Source organism: Clinocottus analis, unplaced genomic scaffold (genome assembly GCF_023055335.1).
Source record: "Clinocottus analis isolate CAN_PGR_092001 unplaced genomic scaffold, fCliAna1.0.p SCAF_4, whole genome shotgun sequence".
In the NCBI taxonomy this organism is placed as follows: domain Eukaryota; kingdom Metazoa; phylum Chordata; class Actinopteri; order Perciformes; family Cottidae; genus Clinocottus; species Clinocottus analis.
The window spans coordinates 1,191,701-1,216,700 of NW_027176153.1; the positions used below are offsets into that span (position 1 = coordinate 1,191,701).

General features: G+C 49.9%; 3 protein-coding genes across 8 annotated transcripts in view; 2 read left to right on the forward strand and 1 right to left on the reverse strand.

The window, feature by feature from the left end:
• LOC137800521 (suppressor of tumorigenicity 14 protein homolog) overlaps positions 1-10,344 on the forward strand; it is a 12,998-nt gene extending 2,654 nt beyond the window's left edge. Inside the window, exons 2-19 of the mRNA XM_068597756.1 lie at positions 1-3; positions 599-729; positions 824-894; positions 1,341-1,537; positions 1,672-1,707; positions 1,840-2,068; positions 2,568-2,704; positions 2,982-3,079; positions 3,286-3,386; positions 4,031-4,164; positions 4,280-4,384; positions 4,615-4,722; positions 5,418-5,534; positions 5,666-5,791; positions 6,096-6,279; positions 6,942-7,213; positions 8,197-8,336; positions 9,358-10,344. The exon at positions 1-3 is cut by the window's left edge and continues 160 nt beyond it. Of these exons, the coding sequence (XP_068453857.1) occupies positions 1-3; positions 599-729; positions 824-894; positions 1,341-1,537; positions 1,672-1,707; positions 1,840-2,068; positions 2,568-2,704; positions 2,982-3,079; positions 3,286-3,386; positions 4,031-4,164; positions 4,280-4,384; positions 4,615-4,722; positions 5,418-5,534; positions 5,666-5,791; positions 6,096-6,279; positions 6,942-7,213; positions 8,197-8,336; positions 9,358-9,519 (2,351 nt within the window). The 3' untranslated portion in view covers positions 9,520-10,344. The remainder of the gene's footprint in view (positions 4-598; positions 730-823; positions 895-1,340; positions 1,538-1,671; positions 1,708-1,839; positions 2,069-2,567; positions 2,705-2,981; positions 3,080-3,285; positions 3,387-4,030; positions 4,165-4,279; positions 4,385-4,614; positions 4,723-5,417; positions 5,535-5,665; positions 5,792-6,095; positions 6,280-6,941; positions 7,214-8,196; positions 8,337-9,357) is intronic.
• A 5,845-nt stretch (positions 10,345-16,189) lies between these two features.
• si:ch73-233m11.2 (NACHT, LRR and PYD domains-containing protein 12) lies at positions 16,190-21,972 on the forward strand. Of its 3 annotated transcripts, none has more exons than XM_068598262.1 (9): positions 16,190-16,356; positions 16,494-18,118; positions 18,777-18,938; positions 19,022-19,195; positions 19,274-19,447; positions 20,408-20,581; positions 20,649-20,822; positions 21,386-21,553; positions 21,634-21,972. In XM_068598262.1, exons 2-9 carry the CDS (start codon positions 16,530-16,532, stop codon positions 21,701-21,703), a joined length of 2,685 nt encoding a protein of 894 aa, XP_068454363.1. In that variant the 5' UTR covers positions 16,190-16,356; positions 16,494-16,529; the 3' UTR covers positions 21,704-21,972. The 3 variants fall into 3 exon arrangements, with proteins under 3 accessions (XP_068454363.1, XP_068454364.1, XP_068454365.1); XM_068598263.1 differs by having other exon boundaries at positions 16,497-18,118; XM_068598264.1 differs by having other exon boundaries at positions 16,345-16,443; positions 16,518-18,118.
• A 4-nt stretch (positions 21,973-21,976) lies between these two features.
• The window catches only part of LOC137800897 (ceramide synthase 5-like), a 9,710-nt gene continuing 6,686 nt past the window's right edge, over positions 21,977-25,000 (reverse strand). For all 4 annotated transcript variants that reach the window (XM_068598268.1, XM_068598266.1, XM_068598267.1 and 1 more), the window contains 3 exons: positions 24,173-24,279; positions 23,412-23,568; positions 21,977-22,451 (listed from right to left, as the gene is read on the reverse strand). In XM_068598268.1, the coding sequence (XP_068454369.1) occupies positions 22,329-22,451; positions 23,412-23,568; positions 24,173-24,279 (387 nt within the window). In that variant the 3' untranslated portion in view covers positions 21,977-22,328. The remainder of the gene's footprint in view (positions 22,452-23,411; positions 23,569-24,172; positions 24,280-25,000) is intronic.

Here is a 25,000-nt window from a genome sequence, read left to right on the forward strand (position 1 = left end):
ACTGTGAGCTGACCCGAGAACAGACACACACATTTCTTTAAACACCGCGGCTGTAAGGCGCTGACCTGAGATCAGATATGATGTGCAGACACAAACTGACCCGCCGTGTTCCCTTCAGACGATCACCAGAACCACAGCGCTCATCAGCTCCTCCAACGCCGATATTTCATCAAAACATATATATATATATATATAATATGTTTTTCAGTACCAGGAAGCACACGTTCCTGTTGTTCCTGTGGTGTGGTTTATTGTAGTTTAGTGTAGTTTACTGTATTTGGCGTTTGCTGGGTGTCTGTTAGAGTTGGCTCGCACATTCAGAACTAACTTCCCTTTTCCATCGTTGTGTGAGGAAGGAGAACACGTATGACTCGTTGAGGCTGCAGAAATGAAAGTGTGACCAAGATGGACGGGTTAGGCCCCGCCCCCTCTGGCTCACGCCTCTAGGCCCCGCCCCCTCTGACTCACGCCTCTAGGCCCCGCCCCCTCTGACTCACGCCTCTAGGCCCCGCCCCCTCTGACTCACGCCTCTAGGCCCCGCCCCCTCTGACTCACGCCTCTAGGCCCCGCCCCCTCTGACTCACGCCTCTCTCCTCAGTGCGCCGCGACGTCAGAGTGCAGAAGCTCTACATCGGCGTCATGGGGATCAACAACCAGCCCTTCCTGCCGGACTACGAAGAGCCCAGCAGCCCCAAGTTCACTCACCTGGCCTCTCTGGTCAGCCGGCAGGTGAGCTTCCTCTCGATGCAATACTGACGACGCTCGTGTATACTTATGTATGTACTTATGTATTGATGTACTTATGATCATGTTTGTCTTTCAGCTGAAGCTGATTTACTCTAAGAACTCCGTTCTGGCCAAACACTTCAAAGGCTCGGTGGTCCAGGCCTTCAGGTACGAGCTGGTCCACCTTCTGCGTCCCATAATGCACCTGTGAGGGCCGAGAGTGTACACAGTACTCAAGCACAGGGAAAGTCAAAAGTACTGCATTTTGAATGTAGGTTTTTTTTCACTGATTAAAGTTTATTTTGCTGAAGAAGTACAACTTTAACAATATGTACCTCTGAGATGTAGTACAGGTAAAAGTACAATGTGTACCTCACGTAGTACAGTATAAAGTACTGTAATGACATACTGACGATACAATTTGATGTAGTATAAAGTACTATGTTGGGTATGAGGGCTGTCATTATTGTACAGGTACGATCTTTGATCTTCGTTATATCTTGTAAAGACATCCTGCAGGAACAGGGAGCTAGCCTAGCTGTTTTTTTATGCTAAGCTAGGCTAAACAGAGGTGTATATAAATGAAGTGGTGTGTCCTTCCCGTGCGCCTGCAGCGAGGGCGAGGACGGCGGCGGCGTCGTGGCGTACTACCAGTCTGAGTTCGACGTGCACGTCCTCCAGCAGGGGGCGCTGGACGACGCCATCCAGTCCCTGGAGCCGGAGAGAAGCCCGCCGGAGAGCCCGGGCCCGGGAGGACGGATGCTGCTGAGGCCCACCGACGCCCTGGACGTCAGCAACGTGGTCTCCAGAGGTCTGACCCCGCCATCCCATAATGACCCCGCTGTCTGTCAGAGCCTCTTCTGTCAGCTTCATGTCATTCGTGTCGTTTGAGCTAATCTGTTAGCCGCCAAACCGAGTAGAACTGTGTCTCTTTCGCCTCCGCAGCGATCGACCCGCGCATGACGAGGACGTCTCTGATGGGTGAGCAACACCACGCGCGTCCTGCTGGACACTTCTGATCTCCTGAGCGACCTTGAGCGACCTTCCAGCTTCACTTGGACCGGGTCTCCGCTCGTTTCCAATCATTTCTTCCCCTGGTTCTCATGTTTCCAGTGAAGAAGTCGTTCAGCCTCCACGTCAGCACCCCGGGGGTTCTGCGTTCTCCGGGGTTCCCCGACTCCTCCTACCCGCCCAACGTCTACCTGCAGTGGAGGCTGAGGGCCGACCCGGGCCACCGCGTCCGCCTGGACTTCCACACGCTGATCCTGGAGGACGACTGCCAGAAGGACTTCATCCAGATCTACGACTCGCTGGCTCCCATCCAGAAGCGCGTCCTGACAGAGTGAGACCTGGTGCACAAACCCAGAAGAGTCAAAGTGAAGACAGCGTACTGGACAACGAGTCCATGGAAGAGAACGGCTCCTAGTGGACTATAAGCTTAAGTTTAAGAGTAGACTGGACTAAAGGTCTAAGTTAAGCAGTAGACTGGACTAAAGGTTTAAGTTAAGTTAGACTGGACTAAAGGTTTAAGTTAAGTTAGACTGGACTAAAGGTTTAAGTTAAGTTAGACTGGACTGAAGGTTTAAGTTAAGTTAGACTGGACTAAAGGTTTAAGGTTGTAAAGTATCAGTTTTATTTGCTTAATGTATTGAAGTAAAAGTCAACAGAAATATAAATAGTGAAGATATCCGAAAAAAAACGACTCAAGTACAGTAACAAAGTATTTTTCCTGGACGACCGGCTGTGACTCTGCATCAGTCTAAAGTTGAAGTTGAGTCTGTCGTGTGATGCGTCTCCCATGATGTGACCCCTGTGCGGTTCCCTCTGTGCGGTTCCCTCAGGCAGTGCGGGTACCCCCACGAGTCCCTGGCCTTCCTGTCCTCAGGGAACGTCCTGCTGCTGGTTCTGGTCACCAGCGAGGAGAAGAACTTCCCCGGCTTCAGGGCCAACTACTCCCAGATCTCTGCGGCCCAGCAAAGTACGGCAGGAAGCCTTTCTATCTATCTATATCTATATTTATGTCTATATTTATATAGATATAGATATATATAGTTTCTTGATATCATTCTGTTTTTGGAACGTCTACCCAAACAAAAACAACTGAAAGTATGATTTTTAAATGTATGTTAAGTTGCAACAGTTGTTTCTGAGTATTTGCTGTTTTTTTAACCTCCTGAGGCTCCGCCTCCGCCTTCGTTGTGTCATCAAAGGGGCGTGGCCTCTGACCTCTGCATAACGTGCATCCTGTTGTTCAGAGTGTGGAGGAACGCTGACCGGAGACCGAGGCTCCTTCTCGTCGCCTTTCTTCCCCTCCAACTATCCTCCAGACATCTCGTGCGTCTGGACCATCGAGGTGAGATAAGAGCAGCAAAGGTCACGGGGTCGTTACGGGGTTCTGGGTTCATCCTCCTGAGAGCGGGAATATGATGAAAGTGGACACTTGTACTTAAAAGTGATGCTAAATGTGAGAATTAAGTGGAAGAATGGAAGTTTATGGATATCCTCGGCTGGCCGGTCGTGACGCATCTCTCCCCTCCGGGATCTTTTCTTCTTCTTCAGGCCACGAAAGAAAAGTTTGTGAAGGTCCAGTTCCAGAAGTTCTTCTTGGGGAACGACAGCAGCCGGTGCAGCCGCGACTACGTCGACGTCAACGATCAGAGGTCAGTGCTCGTGACGCTGACGTCAGCGCCTGGTGACTAGTCGGATATTTGACTCAGTCATAAACATGTAGATGTGACAAAGGAGACTGGGCGAGTACGCTGTGACTCACAGGTGACGCCATTAAACTGGTTCTTGGCCTCTTTCACTAAGTCTGGACCTTTTTAACGAATCAGTGACTCGCCAAGATGGAACAAAGTCTCAGGTTAACAGGTCAACAGGGAACCTGAAGTCCAGAGTCTAGACCGACAAGTCTATAGCTTCGAGTCTAGACCAACAAGTCGGTCTCGGCGTCCTCTCGATCTCGCCGTCCTCATGGTCTCAGCGTCCTCGTGGTTTTAACGTCCTCTTAGTCTCGGCGTCTTCACGATCTCGGCGTCCTCTCGGTCTTGGTGTCCTCTCGGTCTTGGTGTCCTCTCGGTCTCACCATCTTCACGATCTCGCCGTCCTCACGGTCTCGGCGTCCTCGCGGTTTTAACGTCCTCTCGGTCTCGGTGTCGGCGTCTTCTCGATCTCGCCGTCCTCACGGTCTCGGCCTCCTCGCGATCTCGGCCTCCTTGCGGTCTTGGCGTCCTCTCGGTTTTAACGTCCTCGCGGTCTTGGTTTCCCCTCGGTCTTGCTGATCCCTCTTCTCCCCGTGTCGCAGGCTTTGCGGCAGGAAGCCCAAGAGCAGCGTGGTCACCAGCCGGAGCAACATGATGACCATCACGTTCCACTCGGACTCGTCCTACGTGGACCAGGGCTTCACCGCCGAGTACGAAACCTTCGTCCCAACCAATCGTGAGACGGATTCCTTTTGAATTAAATGTCTGCTCGCCACCAATTCTGTCCGCTTTCTCAAGCGTCTTTTCTTCAGCTTTGAGCTCGATTCCCTTCCTCTGTGTCATGACTCCAGCTTGTCCCGGGAGGTTCCAGTGCAGCAACAACCTGTGCATCAACCAGACGCTGCAGTGCGACGGCTGGAACGACTGCGGAGACAGCAGCGACGAGGACAACTGCCGTGAGTCAGGTTTTACCTCCACATATGTCGTCTTCAGCCCTCAGTCATGGAAAAGTAATGGACATTAGGTTTAATCCATTGGTCAACATGTGTTCGAACCCTGTTCTGCAGGCGATGAACACCAAAGTGACTCAATTGCTGATGAACGTTCTTGTGTTCGTAAAGAGTTGTGTCTCCAGTGGGGGCCGGTGGGAGCGAGAGACCAGCTGACGCTCTTGTCTTGTTTCCAGAGTGCGAAGCGGCTCAGATGAAGTGTAGAAACGGCCGCTGCAAACCAAAGTTCTGGCGGTGCGACGGGACGGACGATTGCGGGGACAACACGGACGAGGAGGACTGTGGTGAGTAGAGCTGGAGAGGAAGAGCCGCTGAGTCATGAAGCTGAGTCATGAAGCTGAGAGTCATGAAGCTGAGAGTCATGAAGCTGAGAGTCATGAAGCTGAGAGTCATGAAGCTGAGAGTCATGAAGCTAAGAGTCATGAAGCTTAGGGTCATAAAACTGAGAGTCATGAAGCTGAGAGTCATGAAGCTAAGAGTCATGAAGCTAAGAGTCATGAAGCTAAGAGTCATGAAGCTAAGAGTCATGAAGCTAAGAGTCATGAAGCCGGGAGTCATGAAGCTTAGGGTCATAAAACTGAGAGTCATGAAGCTGAGAGTCATGAAGCTAAGAGTCATGAAGCTAAGAGTCATGAAGCTAAGAGTCATGAAGCTAAGAGTCATGAAGCCGGGAGTCATGAAGCCGGGAGTCATGAAGCCGGGAGTCATGAAGCCGGGAGTCATGAAGCCGGGAGTCATGAAGCTTAGGGTCATAAAACTGAGAGTCATGAAGCTGAGAGTCATAAAGCTGAGAGTCATGAAGCCGAGAGTCATGAAGCCGAGAGTCATGAAGCCGAGAGTCATGAAGCCGAGAGTCATGAAGCCGAGAGTCATGAAGCCGAGAGTCATGAAGCTAAGAGTCATGAAGCTAAGAGTCATGAAGCTGGGAGTCATAAAGCTGGGAGTCTCTCACCGCTGGAGGCGTCCTCTGTCTTCACAGGGAAGTGCAAAGCAGGAGAGTTCTCCTGCAGGAACCGGCGCTGCGTCCCGGAGGCGCTGACCTGTGACGGGAAGGACGACTGCTCAGACGGGTCGGACGAGTCCAGATGTGAGAAATGTGAGTTCTGCTTCTTCTCTTCTTTCTGGACGCAAGAGAACCAGCATGTTGAGTGTGTTCAGCAGGAGTACCGCGAGTACTACTGGTAGTACTCGCGGTACTCGCAGTACTGACAGGTGGTGTGTCTGCAGCTCTGGTGCTGCAGCTGTGTTCTGAGTTCACGTTCCGCTGCAGAACCGGACGCTGCATCAGCAAACTGAACCCCGAGTGTGACGGAGAACCGGACTGTGAGGACGGTTCTGATGAGGACCAGTGTGGTACGTACACACACACACACACATACACACACACACACACACACATAAATGTATACACACATATTCACATAAACACACATACACACACATGCTTGGAGATTAATAAAGTACTTTTCATTCATTCATTCTTTTCATTCATTTCATACACATACACACACACACACACATATATACACACACCTACACACACACATCCACACAGACACACACACACATATACATGCACACACCTACATATACACACACTTACACCGTCTGTGTGTGTGTGTGTGTGTGTGTGTGTGTGTCTCTGTGTGTGTTTCAGAGTGCGGGACTCGGCCCTACAGGAGCTCCCGCATTGTGGGCGGAGTCTCCTCGCGGCAGGGGGAGTGGCCCTGGCAGGTCAGCCTTCACGTCCGCGGCACCGGCCACGTGTGCGGCGCCTCGTTGCTTAGCAACCGCTGGCTGCTGACCGCCGCCCACTGCGTCCAGGACAACGGGCCCAACAGGTGGGAGGAGCTCTGACGCCTTTATTGTGAAGGGCATGCAGGAAGCCAGTGTGAACTATAGTCTGCTGAGGCCTGGATTTTCAGAATAAAAGCCCTGCTCCTCTCTGGGAACGGAACCTCAGACGAGAAGTTTTTATACTTTATGAGCCTTTATTTAACCCGGTCGGTCCCGGTGAGGTACCAGAAGAACTGATGATGACATCACTCATGACATCACTCATGACATCACTCATGACATCACTTATGACATCACTCGATCAAATAGCAGATTTCTCTTTTTATCATTTAATTTACATGAATTGGCGATAAATCTAAACATGTTAAAGTTTTATAAATTTGGATAAAAAAAAGCCTCAACAAGTTTTATAGATTTTCCTCTTCCTCCTCCTCTTCTTTTCTCCTCTTCTTCTTCCTCCTCCTCCTCTCCTTTTCCTCTCCTCTTCCTCCTCCTCCTCCTGTTTCTCCTCCTCTCCTCTTTTTCCTCTCCTCTTCCTCCTTTGTCCTCTTCCTTTCTACTCTTCCTCCTCTCCTCTTTCTCCTCCTACTCGTCCTCTTCCTCCTCCTTTTCCTCTCCTCTTCCTTTTCCTCTCCTCTCCGACTGTGACCTCTGACCTGTGTGTGTGTGTGTGTGTGTGTGTGTGTGTGTGTGTGTGTGTGTGTAGCTACTCCCAGGCGGACCAGTGGGAGGTGCTGCTGGGTCTGCATGTGCAGAGTCAGACCAGCGAGTGGACGGTGCGCCGCAGGGTGAAGCGCATCGTCGCTCACGCCGCCTACAACACCGCGACCTACGAAAACGACATCGCCGCCATGGAGCTGGACGCCAACGTCACGCTGAACCAGAACATCTGGCCCATCTGCCTGCCCGCCGCCTCCCACGACTTCCCAGCAGGCCGAGAGGCGTGGATCACCGGCTGGGGCGCCACGAGGGAGGGAGGTGAGGAAGTGATGCGCGTTAATGAAACAGAAGAAGAAGGTTTTGGCCCTTCATTAATACAGAGGTTGTATAGAAGTCTATGCTTCGTGTGTTAAAGCTGCATTCTCTCTCCTGACCACCAGGGGGCGACTCCTCTGGTTGTATAGAAGTCTATGCTTCGTGTGTTAAAGCTGCATTCTCTCTCCTGACCACCAGGGGGCGACTCCTCTGGTTGTATAGAAGTCTATGCTTCGTGTGTTAAAGCTGCATTCTCTCTCCTGACCACCAGGGGGCGACTCCTCTGGTTGTATAGAAGTCTGTGCTTCGTGTGTTAAAGCTGCATTCTCTCTCCTGACCACCAGGGGGCGACTCCTCTGGTTGTATAGAAGTCTATGCTTCATGTGTTAAAGCTGCATTCTCTCTCCTGACTACCAGGGGGCGACTCCTCTGGTTGTATAGAAGTCTATGCTTCATGTGTTAAAGCTGCATTCTCTCTCCTGACCACCAGGGGGCGACTCCTCTGGTTGTATAGAAGTCTATGCTTCATGTGTTAAAGCTGCATTCTCTCTCCTGACCACCAGGAGGCGACTCCTCTGGTTGTATAGAAGCATATGCTTCATGTGTTAAAGCTGCATTCTCTCTCCTGACCACCAGGGGGTGACTACTCTGGTTGTATAGAAGTCTATGCTTCACATGTTATGTTTGAGGGTTCAAGTCGAAACTGAGGGTTTAGTTGGTATTTATATCTTCTGCTTCTATTGTGAAGGTAAGTCCAGGTTGTTCCGGGCTGCTTTTATTGTGAAACTCTCAACACTGAAACAGGAAGCTGCTCCTTCCTTCTCCCTTGGTTGCTCAGAAGATCTTGGGTCTGTTTAGTTGGACCGTCTACTAAACTTTCTGCATTCAGACATGGAGAGTCGTCCTGGTGCTCGAGCGGTTCATTGTGATTTGTTTGAGTTCATTTTAAAACCTTTGGTCTAAATCTCGTCCCGTGTGGTCGTCAGGCCTGGCTGCCACCATCCTGCAGAAGGCGGAGGTTCGGATCATCAACAGCACGGTGTGCAAGAGTCTGATGGAGGACGACGTCATCACCGACAGGATGCTGTGTGCCGGCGTCCTCAAAGGAGGCGTGGACGCCTGTCAGGTAACTTCGACCACACAACGGCGGGCATGAGATGAAAACCAATGGATTAAAAAGATCTTGAAAACCACTGAGGGGACGAGATATGAACCAGAACGTTATGTGTTTGTGTGCTGATGGAAAGGATGAAGGGTCTGCACTCATGTCTGTTTAGACCAACTAGAGTCACTGCTGCATGTGTTAAAGCTGCATTCTCTCTCCTGATCACCAGGGGGCGACTCCTCTGGTTGTATAGAAGTCTATGCTGCATGTGTTAAAGCTGCATTCTCTCTCCTGATCACCAGGGGGCGACTCCTCTGGTTGTATAGAAGTCTATGCTTCATGTGTTAAAGCTGCATTCTCTCTCCTGACCACCAGGGGGCGACTCCTCTGGTTGTATAGAAGTCTATGCTGCGTGTGTTAGAGCTGCATTCTCTCTCCTGACCACCAGGGGGCGACTCCTCTGGTTGTATAGAAGTCTGTGCTTCATGTGTTAAAGCTGCATTCTCTCTCCTGACCACCAGGGGGCGACTCCTTTGGTTGTATAGAAGTCTATGCTTCATGTGTTAAAGCTGCATTCTCTCTCCTGACCACCAGGGGGCGACTCCTCTGGTTGTATAGAAGTCTATGCTTCATGTGTTAAAGCTGCATTCTCTCTCCTGACCACCAGGGGGCGACTCCTCTGGTTGTATAGAAGTCTATGCTTCATGTGTTGAAGCTGCATTCTCTCTCCTGACTATCAGGGGGCGACTCCTCTGGTTGTATAGAAGTCTATGCTTCATGTGTTAAAGCTGCATTCTCTCTCCTGACCACCAGGGGGCGACTCCTCTGGTTGTATAGAAGTCTATGCTTCATGTGTTAGAGCTGCATTCTCTCTCCTGACCACCACGGGGCGACTCCTCTGGTTGTATAGAAGTCTATGCTTCATGTGTTAAAGCTATAAAACTTCCTCTCGGGGGCTAAAACCAAACCTCGGTGCAGGTTCTGGTAGAACCCCGTCCCGTGTTGGAGGTAAACCTGTAACCGTCCTCTCCGACTCTCTCAGGGCGACTCCGGCGGCCCGCTGTCCGTCACCGGCTCCAGTGGGCGGGTCTTCCTGGCCGGCGTGGTGAGCTGGGGCGACGGCTGCGCTCGCAGGAACAAACCCGGCATCTACACCCGGATCACCAAATTCCGCCGCTGGATCAAAGAGACGACAGGCGTATAGCGCCCCCTACTGGACGTAATATAGTTGTATAGTTATAGTAATAATACTAAGTGCTTTCTCCTGGCAAACTGTAATTTGATCGTTAAACGTTAATAATGATAATTCATTAACATTTAAAACATATATATATATGTGGTCCCACCTGCACTGGTGGAACCATGGCTGATGAGTTCTTCGTGACGGAGCTCCTCAGGGAACCGTCCTGGGTCCTCTGGGGTTCTCACAACGGAGTCCTTCGGGTTTTAACCACAATGTCACTATTCAAGGGACCAACAGAGCTGCAGATTTATTTAAAGGAACCCTCAAAGGTTCCTGAAGCTTAAATAAAACAAACAGAACAACAACTTTGAGAGTTGAAAAATGTTAAGATGAAAGTAATTTAAACCGTTTTTTTAATAAATCGTATATTGGACTAAGTTGCCAATAATGAATTGTTCTTGATGTGGATCAGTTTTAGAACTCAATCTTTATTACTTTCGGTGATTTAGGAGACGACAGGAACACTTTTAGTTCTGATGTTAGTTCTTCTGTGTTTAAAGTTTGTTCTTTTGTTACATTTCTTGTTTTCCTGCTGAATGTATTTATTTGTGTTGTTTGTACAGTGTTTGCTCATCAATTTTTCTTTTCATCCTGTTACGCACTTTTAGTTTGTTGCAGGATAAATTCAACTTTTTTTAAAGATGTAATAACACAATATATAAAAGAAAAATGCCGAATGATGTAATTTTGCGTCAATTAATTTCATTGTAAAATTAAGCAGACGTGTTTATGTCATCATGAAAGTACTGAACTCCCTGATTAATATAGAAATATTCTTGTTTTATAAAAATCCATAAGATAATTACAAATATTTTTTATCAATTATCATCCACTGTTTTTGAATAAAAATATTTTGGCATCCAAAGAGTTATGTCATTGTGAATGTCTCTCTATTCATTATTAATGCCGCTTTACTCCTGTAAAGTTCACATGTTTTTGCATGAGCTTCCTCTGCATTTGCTCCCGTGTGTCACGTGTGAGACGAGAGATTCTCATCTGAGGGAACTGAAGAACAGAGCAGCTTCATTCTATCAACAGGAAGTGCAGCGTGGGTTTCCTGTTCGAGCAGCAGGTTCAACTCTTTTCCAGCTTACAAGTTCAAAAGACTCTTTCGTGAGAATCATCGTGACTTTTGCACCTGTCGAAAAAAAGTTGGTGTTTTCTCTGCTCCACATTAGCGAAGGTGGTGAAGGCCGGAGATCCTTTGCTGCTTTTGACGATGAAAAGTTGCTCAATGGTGAGCAGGATCGCCTTTCAATCGGAGGGTCGGTGGTTCCATCCCCGGCGCCGCTAGCCCATGTCGATGTGTCCTTGAGCAAGACACTTAACCCTAAAATTGCTCCCATACGGATGGGGCACCTTGCGTGGTGGCTCCTCCCATCAGTGTGTGAATGATGTCATGTAGTGTCAAAGCGCTATAAGTGGTCGGAAGACTGTAAAAGCGCTTTACAATTACAGGTTCATTTACCGTCCCTGCAACAAAAAAACCGGGGATTCGAACGCTCGCTAAAAACTATCCAGGAACCCATGGTGTTACTGGTGCTGATCATGTGATCAGACACAACCTCTGAGTCTCACCAGCTGTTACAGCGACTGACAGCTGATCCAGATGTGATCAGTACAGACTTGGTCAAAAGTAAAAAGACAAATAAAAAGTCAAATAAAATATGAAGTTATGAATCTTAACCTTTCCCTCAGTCAAACTGATTTAATGTTACTGTGAACAAATGATAAACTGAGACCAGAGATTGCTCGTTTGATTCTCCAAAAGCAAATGATATCTCACATTTATAATACAGGTAAATCAAATCAAGCGTTCTGATTGGTTGAGAGTGAGTCACGGGGTGTACTGTCAGCCATAAAGTACCGAACATATCAGTGCACACTCAAAAAAACAGCTAGATTTAAATTGTGCAACCGTTCGTTGTCATTTCAAGCTTGACAGTTACTGGACGTGTTCGGTGTAAACTTTGATATTTTGGAGGGAAATGACTTGATGAGACGGTGTGGTGCAGAAAGGGTCCGGTCCCTGGTCCTGTTCCAGTCACACATTAATGGTGACTTCCTCTTAACCAGTAAAACACCTCCAAACCCACCATCAGGTCTCATGGGTTCTTCGTGACGGAGCTCCTCAGGGAACCGTCCTGGGTCCTCTGGGGTTCTCACAACGGAGTCCATCGGGTTTCAACCACAACGCCACTATTCAACGGACCAACACAGCTGCAGATTGATTCCTGAATGTACTGAAATCGCTGCTGAATGTAGAAATGTTCTTGTTTTTATTAACTGACAAATCTCAAGCAGTGAATACATTCAGTCATAATCTGTTGAGTGACTGAGAACGAGACATTAGTATGATTTCAAACAAGTTATATGTATGTATATATATATATATATATATATATATATATATATATATACATACATACATATGTATATGTATATGTATATATATATGTATATATATATGTATATGTATATATATATATAGTTTTATCATTATTTTGTGTGTGTGCATCTTCAGTTATTGTTGCAGCTCTACTGTTCATGTTTGTGCATTTTGCGGCCAGAGAGCTTCCACTGCGTCTCATCACAGACGTGCCAGCGCAGCATCTTCCCACCAGCGACAGGAAACCAAGCGTGGGTTTCGAGACCGGGCGCCGCGAGGGCTTCAAGCAGCTCTCTGCAGTTCAGGCAAACTTCTGCAGCCATGGGGAAGATGAGCGTCGTTCCAAAATACGTCCTCCACAAACTCAACACTTTTGCGACGGTCGTTGTGATTTTCATTCACAACGTCGTGCTGGACAAAGACCTGGACTGTAACTGTGACGACAGACTTCTGGGCTGCTGGTTCTACTTCGCCATGCCGTTGGTCATCATCGTGGCGATCCAGCTGTGGACGGAGAGGACGCTGCTTCACATGTGGCCCTGCAGAGAGAAATGTTGCACGTTTTCTTGTTGTCACACGCTCACAAAGGTGCTGAAGGCGTTTGGCGTCGGGCTGCTGTGGGTCGTGTCCGTGCTCATCGATGGAGACTGGTGGGTCTGCTGTCGTGGCGAGAACAAGCTGAGCTGCATATTATCAACAAACAGAACATCTCAGGACAAGTCGGCCATCGCAGCGCTGAAAGTCAGTTCCATGGTGAGCATGTTTTCTTTCTTTCTTTTGCATTGTGGAAGTCTGTTTCTCCATCAGTCTGTGTTACGTCGCTCAGTGGTTAGCATGCCCGTCTTTCATTCGGTGGTTCAAGTCCCGGCTCTGCTCGTCCTCGTCGTTGTGTCCTTGAGCAAGTCTCTTAACCCCTGAATTGCTCCCCGTTGCTGTGTCTACGGCGTGTAGAGCAAAGATGAAATGAAATCTATGTCTACTCCGCCTCTTAAGATGTTCCACAGCCTGGTTCTTCAGGATACTTTGGTCTTTTATATAGAGTAGTGGAAAGAAAACATGTATTTTGCTTTTGTAGATTTCTCATAAATTCCCCAAAGGGTACAGTTGGCAGGCGGCCGCAGAGGGAGGCGTTGACAGAAAACTTTGGTCAAGTCTTCAAAGTATACACAGGAAGTCACAGAAAAAATGACTTCCTGTCAGTTCCAATCTTCAGACTACTTGTAGTTTACAGATCTCAGTTCCTCAGACGCTATAACCATCTTTGTGACCTCCTTTGTTTCAGGTTTGGGGCATGTCTCTACTCTTAACTATGGTTTTTCTGGCGACCTTGATGTCAATTTGTCAAAGCGTCAAATGCAATCACGGACAGATGCTGTACGAGAAACTTCTCTTGGACAAGGAGCACGAAATACTGAAAGATGTTTTGACCACAGCAGCAGAAAGAAAGTTGACAGAAAAAATCAAGGATGAAATCCGAGGAGAGCAGTGGGGAGACGAAGTGATTAAACTCACAGCCGACCAGGTAGAGAAGCAACAACAGCTGCTGTCTCCATGTACCTCCACAGAAATAACTTTATCTATTGAAGCAAAGTTAAACTATTTTAACCGTCACTCTTTTGTAGAAAAGTGTGCAGGAGGACAGAATAGAACTTCAAGCATTGGTGAGTTTTCCACATCTGTTCATTATATTCTATACAATAAAATATACAACTTTTAAATGCTTTGGTGGTGTTTCCCAAAGCTCATGAAACCTTTAAAACGTGACGGCTTTATCGGTTATTATTTCCTTTCTGAAGATGAAAAAGTCCAAACTGACTGCGTGAAACACAACTCACAAACTTAACACAACAAGAATGATCAGTGCAGATTAACACAAGAGGGCGCTGCTGCACTGACCGTCCTCTATCTCTTGGTGTGTTGCGTAGTAGTAGTAGTAGTAGTAGTAGTAGTAGTAGTAGTAGTAGTAGTAGTAGTAGTCAGTTCCTGTTTTCTTGTCAGTATGCTGTGCCACATTACTGGACTCCTTTTTATTGACTCACACGAAACAAAATTATAACTCTTGAGACGTTGATTCAGATTCAACTATTGTCGCTTTATTCCATTTCTAATCAAACAAACAAAATCATAAGTCTAACTTGAGTTTCCAACTTAACTCTGACGTGAGGTCGAAAGCTGTGCCGTTCTGTACAAGAAACTAAAACCTGATACTCAGTCCCTCCTCTTCCTCTTATGCCAGCTGATCTTCCTCAAATTAGCATAAGTAATTCACATATAACAAAGGAACCTCTTAGAGGATACAGATAAATTATATTACATGAAATATATGGCTCCAACAGTAGTAGTAGTATTTCATTACTCTGCATTCATGTAACCACATTTCATTTCATAATCCAGGCTCCTGATCCAGGACCATCAGAGGAGTCTTGAACCCAACACCCTGCTGAGACTTCTGATACTGAGCTTTAACCTGTAATCGTTGTGTCGATCAGTCATTGATTATTTGTTATTTTCAATGGTTTGTATTTTCTGAATTCGACAGCTTTCTGCTCTCAGCTCAACTTAATCAAAGCTAGAATTAACTTTTTTTATTTTCATCCAATTAGCTTTTGCTTTTACAGCTAGCAGAGGGAAGTTAGCATGCTAACGTTCTGAGTTTCATCCGTGTATGTCTCTCCTTCATAAAGCTTCAGGTGTGTAAAGGTGGTTGATTTATTAAATGTTGAGGAAATATAATATTCCAGTCTGACCACGTGTGTCGTCCTCTTTGTTTAACTATTTCTAACTCCAGCAGAGGATCTACAAGGTGAACCAGAGGGCTCTAGTAGAGGTCTACAAGGTAGGAGGTGAACCAGAGGGCTCCAGTAGAGGATCTACAAGGTAGAAGGTGAACCAGAGGGCTCTAGTAGAGGTCTACAAGGTAGAAGATGAACCAGAGGGCTCTAGTAGAGGTCTACAAGGTCAACCAGAGGGCTCTAGTAGAGGTCTACAAGGTAGAAGGTGAACCAGAGGGCTCTAGTAGAGGTCTACAAGGTAGAAGATGAACCAGAGGGCTCTAGTAGAGGTCTACAAGGTCAACCAGAGGGCTCTAGTAGAGGTCTACAAGGTAGAAGATGAACCAGAGGGCTCTAGTAGAGGTCTACAAGGTGAACCAGAGGGCTCTAGTAGAGGTCTACAAGGTAGAAGGTGAACCAGAGGGCTCTAGTAGAGGTCTACAAGGTAGGAGGTGAACCAGAGGGCTCCAGTAGAGGATCTACGAGGTAGAAGGTGAACCAGAGGGCTCTAGTAGAGGTCTACAAGGTAGAAGATGAACCAGAGGGCTCTAGTAGAGGTCTACAAGGTAGAAGATGAACCAGAGGGCTCTAGTAGAGGTCTACAAGGTCAACCAGAGGGCTCTAGTAGAGGTCTACAAGGTAGAAGGTGAACCAGAGGGCTCCAGTAGAGGATCTACGAGGTAGAAGGTGAACCAGAGGGCTCTGGTAGAGGTCTACAAGGTAGAAGATGAACCAGAGGGCTCTAGTAGAGGTCTACAAGGTAGAAGGTGAACCAGAGGGCTCCAGTAGAGGATCTACGAGGTAGAAGGTGAACCAGAGGGCTCTGGTAGAGGTCTACAAGGTAGAAGATGAACCAGAGGGCTCCAGTAGAGGTCTACAAGGTAGAAGATGAACCAGAGGGCTCTAGTAGAGGTCTACAAGGTGAACCAGAGGGCTCTAGTAGAGGTCTACAAGGTAGAAGATGAACCAGACGGCTCTAGTAGAGGTCTACAAGGTAGAAGGTGAACCAGACGGCTCTAGTAGAGGTCTACAAGGTAGAAGATGAACCAGAGGGCTCTAGCAGAGGTCTACAAAATGAAAACATAGTTGTGAATATGATATCCCATTTTCTGCCAAAAGATCCTCAAATAAATAACTACCACACTGTACCTTCAAGAGAAGGTCAAGCGTTCTCAGATAAATGTTCGTGGAAGTTAGAAATTCGCATCAAAATGATTTGATTCTGTTCAGACAGTTGATGGTGAGGTTCATTTTAACTTCTTTACTAACACGTCAAAATGTATATAATATGTACGAATATCCTGCATCTGCAAAGAAACTAAAGCTGTCAGATGCCTGCAGAGTAAAACGCAGAACTGATGCCTCAAATTCAAGAGAGTAAAATATGAACTCGTAACACTTGTGAGCTGACTCAGTCTCAACCACTGAGTTCAGCCTCGGCGTGTTTCCTGTAAGGCAGCGCGCAGGGCTGAAAGCAACACGGTGACTTCCTGGTGTGTTGCTCGTGCTCGTGGTTGAACTGGCAGGTCGGTCGCGTGCGGCGGCAGCAGCTCCGTTCCCAGTGCAGACGTCACCGCCACCAGTAAGACCAAAAACTCACCTGTCTGCTTTCCATGAAGGTGTTTAGTCTCCCACAAGGTAACTGCGCTTCCACTTCCGGGTTTACTTACACATCACAGATGTGCACCGTTACTGCAGCGTTCAATGACCAGTGAGGAAGCTCAGGTAATCACAGTGTCGTCCATACATTTACGTTTTTCATGTTTTTTTTCCAGCAGATAATTCCTTTTAATTCGCAGTAAATCTCCAACATGGACAAAGACGCGGCGCTGCCTCACAGCCTGAGGTCAAAGGTCACGTCGACGCTCCTTGGAGGAGAGCCGCCAAGGAGCGTGATAAGCAACAACAAGTACATCTCCCCGCTGGCCGCCGCAGCCCACGGGCCGGACAGCGACGCGGACGCCGGCCGGCTCGCCCTCGACGCCGCCGTGCACGCCGCCCTGTCCGCCGGAGCCGGAGCCGTGACGCTGGTCGGCCCCGAGGGGTCGGGCAAGACCACGGCTCTGGAGCAGCTGCTCGTGGGCTGGGCCGAAGGGCGGCACCTCCAGGACTTCTCCTTCGTGTTCCACTTCCGGTTCAGGGAGCTGAGCTCCCTCGACGGGACGCTGTCCCTGGAGACGTTGCTGCTGCGCCATCATCACGGCCGCCTCGCTCCGGGGTCCGCGGCCCGAGTCCTGCAGAACCCCGAGGGCGCCCTGTTTGTTTTCGACGACCTGGATCGGTTGGAGCGCACCTCGGACCCGTCCGCGGCCTCTGACCCCCGGCAGCCGGCCTCCGTGTCCGGCTGGGTGGCCGGCCTGCTGCGCGGGTCGCTGCTGAAAGGCGCCGCCTTCGTGGCGACGACCCGCGAGGCCGAGAGTCGGCCGTTCCCGAGCGGCGCCGTGGTGCGGGCGGCGGGGTTCGCGAGGCCGCAGAGGGAGGCCTACGTCACGGGGTTCTTCCTCCACGACCCGGCCGCCGCCGCCAGAGCGACGGCGCACATGGAGCGCACGCTCGGCTTCTACGATTTCTGCGCCTCCCCCGGATTCTGTTGGACGGTTTGCTCCGTTTACGGGTCTCTGATGGACGCCGGGGCCGAACTCCCGGAGACGCTCACCCAGCTGTACGCGCAGGTCCTGGTCCGCCTGATCCGGGCGCTCCGGCTGAGCGAGGCGCGCGCCAGAGCGCTGGTCTCGGCCCTCGGCGAGATGGCGTCCCGTTGCCTGGTCGGCCGGGATTCGGGTTGCACCGAAGAGGAGATGGATTCTTTTGGCTTCGGGACGTTTCTCGCCTCCGTGGACGGTTTCCTGCGAGTGGACGCCGACCGGTCGGACGGACGCGTCTTCTCCTTCCGCTCCCGGCTGGTGCAGGAGTTCCTCTCGGCCGCGGCCTTCCTGTGGGACTCGGCGCCGTCCGAGGGCGCGCAGGAGATGTTGGCGAAGCTCGAAGGCCGCGCGGAGTTTCTCGACGTCTTCCTGGCGGGGCTCTCGGAGCCGCGGCAGCGCCGGCCGCTGGAGGCCCTGCTGGGGGCGCCGGACCCCGATCGGGTCGCGGGCTTCGACCGCTGGTTCAGGAGCAGCTCGCGGGAGGCGCTGAAGGGATGCGACAAGGACCGGCACCTGCGCTGCTTCCACCTGCTCCTGCAGGCGCAAAACCAGAGCTCGGTGAGGGAGGTCGTGGACGACGCGGCGCGGCTCGGCGTCAGCTACGGGGGGCCGAGCCTGCGGGACTGCGCGGCCCTGAACTACGTGGTGACCCGGCTCGGTGGGATGCAGCGGCTGGTTCTGTACAACACGAGGAATCTGACGGAGGCCCACGCGGAGACGCTGGCGCCCACGATGCGCTTGGCGCGCGAGATTAAGTGAGTTCACGCGTCGATCCGTCGATCATCATCATCATCATCATCATCTGTAATCATCAATGGCCGATTTGACCACGCAAGGTCGGCCATGCGTGTCTTGCGTGCTTGCGTCTCTGCGTAAAACCAGAGTATAAATGACCTTTAATGACCTTTAAGGTGCAGCGTCTGTGGTCAGCATGCCCATCTTTCAACCAGAGGGTCGGTGGTTCGAGCCTCGGCTCCGTTATTCCATGTCGACGTGTCCCTGAGGAGACGCTGTGTATTTACATTTTAGGCTTCTTTATATTTATTGTCCACTTTTTGACTCCACTACATACTTCAGTTACTTTGAAGATTCAGATTAATAATACAACATATAATCTACCTTCCAACAGGTCTCACACATCGGCCTGCTTGACATTCATGTTATTTTAGCGGTTACATATTTCCTAAAGATCACAGGGAGTCTAAAAGTGGGATTCGATGCCGTGAACTCAGAGCGTATCTCTGCTCGTTCGTAGTTGGCCACGTAGACTCGTGCTGTGTTTCCTTGGCTCATGGGCAGCGTGCTGTCTTTCCGTCAGAGACGCTTAACCCCTGAACTGCTCCCCGTGGTTGTGTCCACGGTGTATAGAAGAAGTCAGTCTCTTCGGCTGCGTGTAACATCTGTCCTCTGCAGCTTGAACAGCAGCTGCTTCAGTCCGGCCGCCGCCCGCCGTCTGTCCTCGGCTCTGAGCGGAGGCCTCGCCGAGGAGCTGGACCTCTCCCAAAGCCGCGTCGGGGACGAGAAGTTCAACATCTTCTGCGCTGGACTCAGAAACTGCAAGCTGCGCACTTTAAAGTAAGAATGAGGTCATCTTTTGAGTTCCTTCGTGCCGACGAGATGCTGTTAAAAACCCCTTCGATGCTTTTTCTTCGCCCCAGAATTCGATCGTGCGCGCTGACCGAGGCGAGCGCCGGCGCTCTGGCGTCTCTCTTGACCTCCGGCGCTCCTCAGCTGTGCGTGTTGGAGGTCGGGTACAATAAGCTGGGAGACCGGGGCCTCATGGAGCTGTGCAGGGCGCTGCAAGGGCCTCTGTGCAAGCTGCAGGAGCTCCTGTAAGTGTGTGTACCGCAGCGTGTCGGTGGTGCAAGTCCTGCTTGTCGACGTCACCCTTTGTGTTTGTTCATTTAAAGGCTGGACAGCTGTGACTTGACCGCGGCGTCCGTGGAGGCTCTGGCGGCGGCTCTGTGTTCGGGCCACTCGGCGTTGAGGAGAGTGGACCTGACGAGGAACGCGGTGGGCGAGCGGGGGCTGGCGGCGCTGAGCCGGTCCCTGCAGAACCCGCTCTGCGAACTGCAGAGCCTCAGGCGAGTCCAGACCAGCAAAACTAAAGGACACGCAACCCCCCCCATTCCCCCCCCCGTCTGATTGCGTTATCTAACGGCACCGTGTGTTGGGTTTGCTGTGTGTCAGTGTGAGTCTCTGGCAGACATTTTGAACGCTTCCATCAACGCTTTCCATCCGTCGGCTTTAGACGCAGACTTTGCCCAAAGGAATTACCCACAATTCATAGCTAAACCTTTTTTTTGCGGTACCAGTGGAAACATGGAGGGCTTCGTGAAGAGCTCATCAAAATATAGTTAATTTAATATCTCCATAAGAGAGATAGAAATGTCACCAAGTGAAAAACCATCAGACCCTTCAGGATGAAGTCAGTCTGCTCTCATCATCACTTTAGACGTAACCGTGCATCATATTATCACGTTGAATTATCAACGTAGATATAAAAACCTTATTCCAGACTATTCCAGGTGAAACGTCTGGTTCTTCATGAAATATCTACATCGTGTATAGAGGCTCATTTACATATTACATATCAGTGTTCTGATGGTACATTGTGTTTATCATCAACTTAGAAGACTAATGGAGGATAGAAAACCCTTGAAAACCCTTGAAAGCCCTTGAAAGCCCTTGTGCAGTGATGTCACTCAGCTGAAAACAGCTCTGCTGGAGAGAGAAGCTCTAAAACTTCTTCCTTTGAGCTGGTTGAGGATCTGGAGCTTCACATTAAAGTTCATTAAACTCTCAAAATGTCCAGAAAGAGAGAACTTCCATGTGAAACTCTCAGGTCTGTTCTTGTTCCTAGAAGTGAAGGATGTTCTTGAGAGAACTTGAGAAACTAAACATGTGTCTGTGTGACCCCAAACCTTTGAACCGTAGTGTGTGTGTGTGTGTGTGTGTGTGTGTGTGTGTGTGTGTGTGTGTGTGTGTGTGTGTGTGTGTGTGTGTGTGTGTGTGTGTGTGTGATTATTTGTTGGTCTCTTCAGTCTGTCTGACTGCGAGCTGACGTCCTCCTGCTGCCTCGGCCTCTCGGAGGCTCTGGCGTCGCAGCGCTGCCGCCTGCGCCAGCTGGACCTGTCAGTGAACGACCTGCACCAGGAGGGGGCGCTGCTGCTCTGCCGCGCGCTGCGCAGGCCCGGCTGCCCCGTGGAGAAGCTCAGGTAGGAGTCGGCTCCTCTCCGGTGAGGCGCTCCACCTTCAGGCTGACGGTGTTCTGCTCCCCTGCAGCCTCGCGCGATGCCGGCTGACGCCGCCGGTGCTGCAGGAGCTGAGCTCGCTGCTGAGAGGCGGCTGCTCTGGACTCACGGCCCTCAGCGTGGGCTTGAACGCGGTGGGCGACCGAGGGGTTAAACACCTGTGGGACGCCGTGGCGCATCCCAGCTGCCTGCTGGAGGAGCTGGAGTGAGTTCACAGAAGCAGAATATACTAAACAACTTGTCAACGTCTCCTCGTTCAAAACCCAACTGTGTTCTGACCTTTCCTCTGAAGGTCATCCCCAAACGATAAAGTGTGTGTCTGCAGCCACGAGGGCTGTTTGATAATGTTGGTGTTAAAGCTACACATGTGAGATGTTGATGTGTAAATATCAGTCTACATGTTTCTGGTTCAGAGGAAATGAAGATGACAGAAAGAAATGAAAAGGTTTCAGGTCCAACTGTAAAAAAATGACTTTCAGGATGATTATTAGTTTAAATGATGTGAAGTCACAACTCTAACAAACCAGAACACAACACATTCAACACGTGAGAGGGTTTAGAACAGAGAACATTCAGGCGACCACTCATTGTGGCTCTTTGATTCTTCTCATGTCATAAACTATATATATATATATTTATTAACGTGTTCAGTACATCCAATTTCAGCGGTTTTGGGTCTTTTTTCTTCATAAAACATAAAAGTTTTATTTAACGGTCGCTCAGTCTCTGGTGGTTGAAGGTCACTAAGCCCCGCCTCCTCCCCGGCAGCGTGGAGATGACCGGCCTGACGGACGCCTGCGTCCAGGACTTGTGTGGCGCCGTGCGCGCCAGCCGGACGCTGCGGCGCCTGGAGCTGAGGAACAACGCGCTGACGGACGCCGCCGTGCCGGCGCTGGTGCTCGCCGCGCGGGACAGCGAGCGCCTGCTGGAGATGAGGTGAGCCGCCGGCTCCGCCTCCAGCGAAACGCTTCGACACAATCGCTCCCTCTGGGCTCACGGCCGCTGCTCTCTTTCAGCCTGAGGTACAACGACTTCAGCGAGGACGTCTTCCACGAGATGGACGAGTGCCAGAAGATCAGATACTGAAGACCAGGCGGCTCACACAGAGTTTATTCATCACACAAGACACAAAATACTTTAAGTCATGTTTTCAGGAGCAATAACATGTTCAATGATTCCAGCGTTTTCTCTTATTATCTTTTGACGTTTGGACTTTTTTTTTTAATCTGACAAAACTGCACTTTTTAGGTTTTTTTTGCTTTATTTTCTAGATCCAAACCAGAAATAAATCCAGCAGATTCACCGATGATTAAAATAACTGTCAGTCAATAATAATAAAAATAAATCCTTCACAATTGGTTGCTGAAGCTGGTGAATAATTATGTTTAGTTAAGAACTCTTTGGCATCTCCAGACGGGACAGGAAGCGGCTGTAAATATATATATATATTACCAATTTCACAAATAAAATGTATTTACATGTAGAAAATGCATTTTTGACAATCGCAGTGTTGCTCAGCTTCTAACACACACACACACACAGACACACACACACACACACACACACACCAGTGTACTCAGCGGGCCGACGCCGCGCTCCGTTTCCACGACTCGGCAAATCCCTCCGGGTGAAAAAGAAACAAGTTGTTGTTGTTGTCGCGGTGGGTCACACGGGCAGGTGAGTAGAAGCCACGCCCCCTCCTCCCCGGCGCTCAGCGGCCGTGGGCGCCTCCGTTCGGGCTGCCCGGGGGCTTCGGGCTCTGGCCGGACGCTCTGCTGGAGTAGATCTCCTCGTCCGAGCTGCTCTCGATGTCGCTGCGCTCGTCTTTCGCCACCTGAGCAACGGAACATCGAGAAGAGGTCAGACGCCAGCGGCAGCTTCCAGGTTCACGCGTTCACCACAGAACAGACGAGGAGCTTTCGTGAGGAGCTCAAGGACACGTCGACCTGACGGAGGAGACCAAGGGTCGCCAAGGTTACTGCGACCCGGGTCACACACATGCTGACCAGCTCCACCGGGTCACACCTCATGTCCACGACTTTATGCTAATGTCCACGACTTTATGCTAATGTAAACAACTTTATGCTAATGTCCTGTCCACGACTTTATGCTAATGTCCTGTCCACGACTTTATGCTAATGTAAACAACTTTATGCTAATGTCCTGTCCACGACTTTGTGCTAATGTCCTGTCCCCGACTTTGTGCTAATGTCCTGTCCCCGACTTTGTGCTAATGTCCTGTCCACGACTTTGTGCTAATGTCCTGTCCACGACTTTGCGCTAATGTCCACGACTTTGCGCTAATGTCCACGACTTTGCGCTAATGTCCACGACTTTGCGCTAATGTCCACGACTTTGCGCTAATGTACACGACTTTGCGCTAATGTACACGACTTTGCGCTAATGTACACGACTTTGCGCTAATGTACACGACTTTGCGCTAATGTACACGACTTTGCGCTAATGTACACGACTTTGCGCTAATGTCATGTCCATGACTTTGCGCTAACGCCCACAAATTTTTATCAAATTTCCACGACTTCTATGCAAATTTTCTACACTTTTATGCAAATTTCCCAGCTTTTCCAAGACTTTTACGACACTTTGGGGATTTTATTTCTTTCAAAGACTATTCCGGGCCTGGAAGCAGCCGTTTTAAACCTCCAGGAGCGTCGTGACCCGCTCTGACCCAAGAGCCCGCTGAGACCCGACGGTCCATGCTGAACGTGGTCATGAAGACGGTCCGGCAGCCTAAAAACCTCCAACCCCGGAACATGAATCACTTGAGTCTGACCTTGCCCTTGAACACGGCCTTGATGGCGATGCGCGCGATGAGGTAGAACCAGATGACGTGCAGCGCCTGCAGCACCAGCAGCATCCCGTTGAGCAGCCACCAGGACCGGTACGGACCCACCAGCTCCCAGCTCTCCACCAGCACCGTGTGCACCACCCTGCAGCACACGGACAGACACACACACGGACAGACGGACAGACACACACACGGACACACGGACAGACACACACACGGACAGACACACACACGGACACACACACACGGACAGACACACACACACACACGGACAGACACACGGACAGACACACGGACAGACACACGGACAGACACACACACACATTGACACACGGACAGACACGGACAAACACACACACACACACACACACGGAGACGGATGGACAGACACACACATGGACACACGGACAGACACACACACACACACACACACGGAGACGGATGGCCAGACACACACACACACGGGCACACAGGGACGGATGGATAGACACACACACGGACAGACACACACACACACACACACACACGCGGACAGACACACACACACACACACGCGGACAGACACACGGACACACACAGAGACGGATGGACAGACACACACACACACACACACAGATACAGACAGACACACACACCTAGTTATCTCCTTCTTCGTCGACTTGAAGGATGAAAACATCCGATAGTCAAAACATGACATTTGCTTTGTAAATAGTGAGTCACGTGACTCACCAGGTCACGTGACTCACCAGAACGGGTAGATGACGAGCCGCGTGATGAAGAAGCTCACGCTGAACACCACGAACAGGCCGTCACACAGACGCTGGTACTTGGCGTAGTTGGCCATCTTGGCAGCCTGGAGGAGGAAAAGAGGAACGAGGTTAAAACACCACAGAAGCTCCAGGACACGCGCCACTGCAGCAAGAAGTAGCAGCAGTAGTAGTAGTAGTAGTAGTAGTAGTAGTAGTAGTAGTAGCAGCAGCAGTAGTAGCAGCAGTAGCAGCAGCAGCAGTAGTAGTAGCAGTAGTAGCAGTAGCAATAGTAGCAGTAGCAATAGCAGCAGTAGTAATAGTAGCAGCAGTAGCAGTAGTAGTAGCAATAGCAGCAGTAGTAGCATTAGCAGCAGCAGTAGCATTAGCAGTAGCAGCAGTAGCAGTAGTAGCAATAGCAGCAGTAGTAGCATTAGCAGCAGTAGCAGCAGCAGCAGTAGCAGTAGCAGCAGTAGCAATAGCAGCAGTAGTAATAGTAGCAGCAGTAGCAGCAGTAGTAGTAGTAGTAGCAACAGCAGTAGTAGTAGCATTAGCAGCAGTAGTAGCATTAGCAGCAGTAGTAGTAGCAGCAGTAGCAGCAGTAGCATTAGCAGCAGTAGTAGTAGCAATAGCAGCAGTAGTAGCATTAGCAGCAGTAGCAGCAGTAGTAGCAGTAGCAGCAGTAGCAGTAGTAGTAATAGTAGCAGCAGTAGCAGCAGTAGTAATAGTAGTAGCAGCAGTAGCAGTAGCAGCAGCAGTAGTAGCAGCAGCAGCAGTAATAGTAGTAGCAGTAGTAGTAGTAGCAGCAGTAGCAGCAGTAGCAGCAGT